The sequence below is a fragment of the Mizuhopecten yessoensis genome, unplaced genomic scaffold, assembly GCF_002113885.1.
Source record: "Mizuhopecten yessoensis strain PY_sf001 unplaced genomic scaffold, ASM211388v2 scaffold10033, whole genome shotgun sequence".
Lineage (NCBI taxonomy): Eukaryota > Metazoa > Mollusca > Bivalvia > Pectinida > Pectinidae > Mizuhopecten > Mizuhopecten yessoensis.
In genome coordinates, this window is record NW_018408345.1 from 18,717 (window position 1) to 21,323 (window position 2,607).

Below are 2,607 nucleotides of genomic sequence, written 5' to 3' on the forward strand. Positions count from 1 at the left end.
GTCCGACTTCATCAAAACACATTTTTATATATTCTAACCATTTAAACTTACTCAAATTATTGGCTTGAAGTTTGAATATTAACCTATACATATGGCAACTAAGTTTAGGGGTATTCGTTAAGAGTGAGTTATAAAAAGTCATCATTCTCAACTTAACAGCTATCTCAAGAGGATATTGACCTAATTCACCATAGATCATAAAGTTTGGAGTCGAAGTACTCAGGCCCAAAATTCGTCTGCAAAATTTCAAATGAGTTTGTTCTACTATTTTGATATTTTCATAACCCCATATTTCAGATCCATATAACAATATAGGACAACTAGGGTATGAAATAATTTAAGTTGCAAGTCTATAGGAATTATATTACGATACACAGAAAAAATGGATTTTTGGACTTGCTCACAAAGCTTTCGTTTATATTTCAAAGAGCTGCCATTGTAATTAACTGTCACACCCAGATAGCTAAAATTGTCCACTTCTTCTATAACTTTACCGTTAATTCTAAATACATTGTTATTATTAGATTTGCGTTTACAGAATACAAGTATTTTTGTTTTCTTCACATTAACTTCTAATTTCCATATATCACAGTATTTCTGAAAAACGTTAAGAGCATTTTGCAAACCTTCAGCAGAATCAGAAAGAAGAATTGTATCGTCAGCGTATAACAGGACAAAGAGATCCACAAACATATTCAGCTCAGTCTGAAATTTGTCTTTCAATTGTTCTAAGGGAAGTGAACTATTGGCTCTAAAACAGTCTTCCATGTCATTAAGGTAGATAGAAAATAAAAAAGGGGAAAGATTTTCGCCCTGCCTTACACCATCTAGACAAGGAAATAACTCAGACTTGGTGTTTTTTAATTCTACACATGATTTTATATTTTCATACATGTTTTTGATAATAGTAAAGCATTTGCCTCTAACTTTGCTTTTATATAGTTTTCTGAAAAGTCTACTATCCAAACCGTATCAAACGCTTTTCTAGAATCGATAAAAGTCGTATACAGTTTTTTGTTACTGGCCAAATAAAAAGATAACAGCGTGTGCAATACAAAAATATTGTCAACCGTGGAGTGACCTTTACGGAAACCTGCTTGATTAGAAGAGATTATATTATGTTTATCTGAGTAGTCATTAAGCCTGTTGTTCAAAATATGCGTAAACAGTTTCCCGAGACAACTTATCAGTGCGATACCCCGGTAATTATCTGGGTCTTTAGGGTCACCCTTTTTCTTATAAGTTGGTTTTATTATCCCAATTGTCCAGGACCCAGGGATCACTCCAGAGTTAAAAATAAGGTTAAACAGTTTACATATTACTAGACGTGCTTCATTAGGTAGATATTTGATATTTTCGTTCAAAATCTGATCCATACCCGGTGACTTACCACTTTTGAGCTCCTTGATACTTTTATTTACTTCATCAAGCGTAATTTCCCTATTTAGATTATCATCATCATCAGCATCATCACCATCATCATCTTCATCATCGTCATCCTCATCATCGTTGTCATTTAACTCTTTGAAAAAGTTACATAGGACATCTAATGAAATTTCATTATCTTTGTTTTTCGTCATAGATTTATTTTTAAGAATTTTCCAAAATCCCCCTGGATTGTGTTTTGCCGACGCGCGTAAGTTGTGCGCATATTTCGATATATATTCTTTAAAACTTTTGTTTAATTGTTTCCGGTATGACTTAGCACATTTGTTCATTTCATTCTTAGTTTCATTACATTTGCTTAAGCTGTGCCTTGACCGACTCTTGTTAAATGCAGATCTAGTAGTATTAAATTTCTTGTCAAACCATGGTTTATTTTTAGATGTTACTTTCGGTTTTGGCCTGTTACCAGCGCTTACATACGTTTTAACCCCCATAGTTTTCCAAGCCGTGTCTAGCATAACATTACAAAATTTTGAAACTATTTCATCAACTTCATTTTTTTCAACAAGATTGTTGTTACTCAAAGTATCAATCCGGTCATTTATTTCATTCATTGTATGTATCACATCATCAATCGACTCAGTGTATTGGTTGTTTTTACTATGTTCCCATTTTACATATTCCACTGTTTATGACTCATCAGATTTTTTTCCTGTAACTTTTGGCTTATAACCAATACAAAATTTCAAACAGATTTTCAGATTCAGATTTTTTTTTTCCAACACTCAGACACATGGAAATGTGTAACATGAGGTACATGTACATGAAATCATATATTAAATTTTGACAGGATGGACAGGTGCATGCATGTATACAAGCAAGATTGTATTGACACTCAGACACATAATATGTGTTACATGAGGAAATAAAGTTGCAGATATGGAAAATGAAGTACAATATACATATTTGTATACACATGTATAACTGAAAGAATGGACAGTTCAATTTAGAACCGGTAGGGTATAGTAACATGATATGACATACAACGGAAAATACAAAGAAAACATAAAAAACAACCATACATATAATTCCCAAGTTATTTAACTATTAACAGTTATACATATGCATCATTCACAAAAGAGGAGCCATTTTGGTTAGGAAAATAGATAAACCTGTCAGAACTCGTTGATTGCATAATGATAAAAGACCTTTAAACTTATA

General features: G+C 32.4%; 1 protein-coding gene across 1 annotated transcript in view; it reads right to left on the reverse strand.

The window, feature by feature from the left end:
• Window positions 1-219: 219 nt before the first annotated feature.
• Window positions 220-2,607, reverse strand: part of LOC110459311 (clusterin-associated protein 1-like) — a 7,103-nt gene continuing 4,715 nt past the window's right edge. The window contains exons 3-4 of the mRNA XM_021511502.1: window positions 1,391-1,522; window positions 220-236 (exon numbers count right to left, since the gene is read on the reverse strand). Of these exons, the coding sequence (XP_021367177.1) occupies window positions 220-236; window positions 1,391-1,522 (149 nt within the window). The remainder of the gene's footprint in view (window positions 237-1,390; window positions 1,523-2,607) is intronic.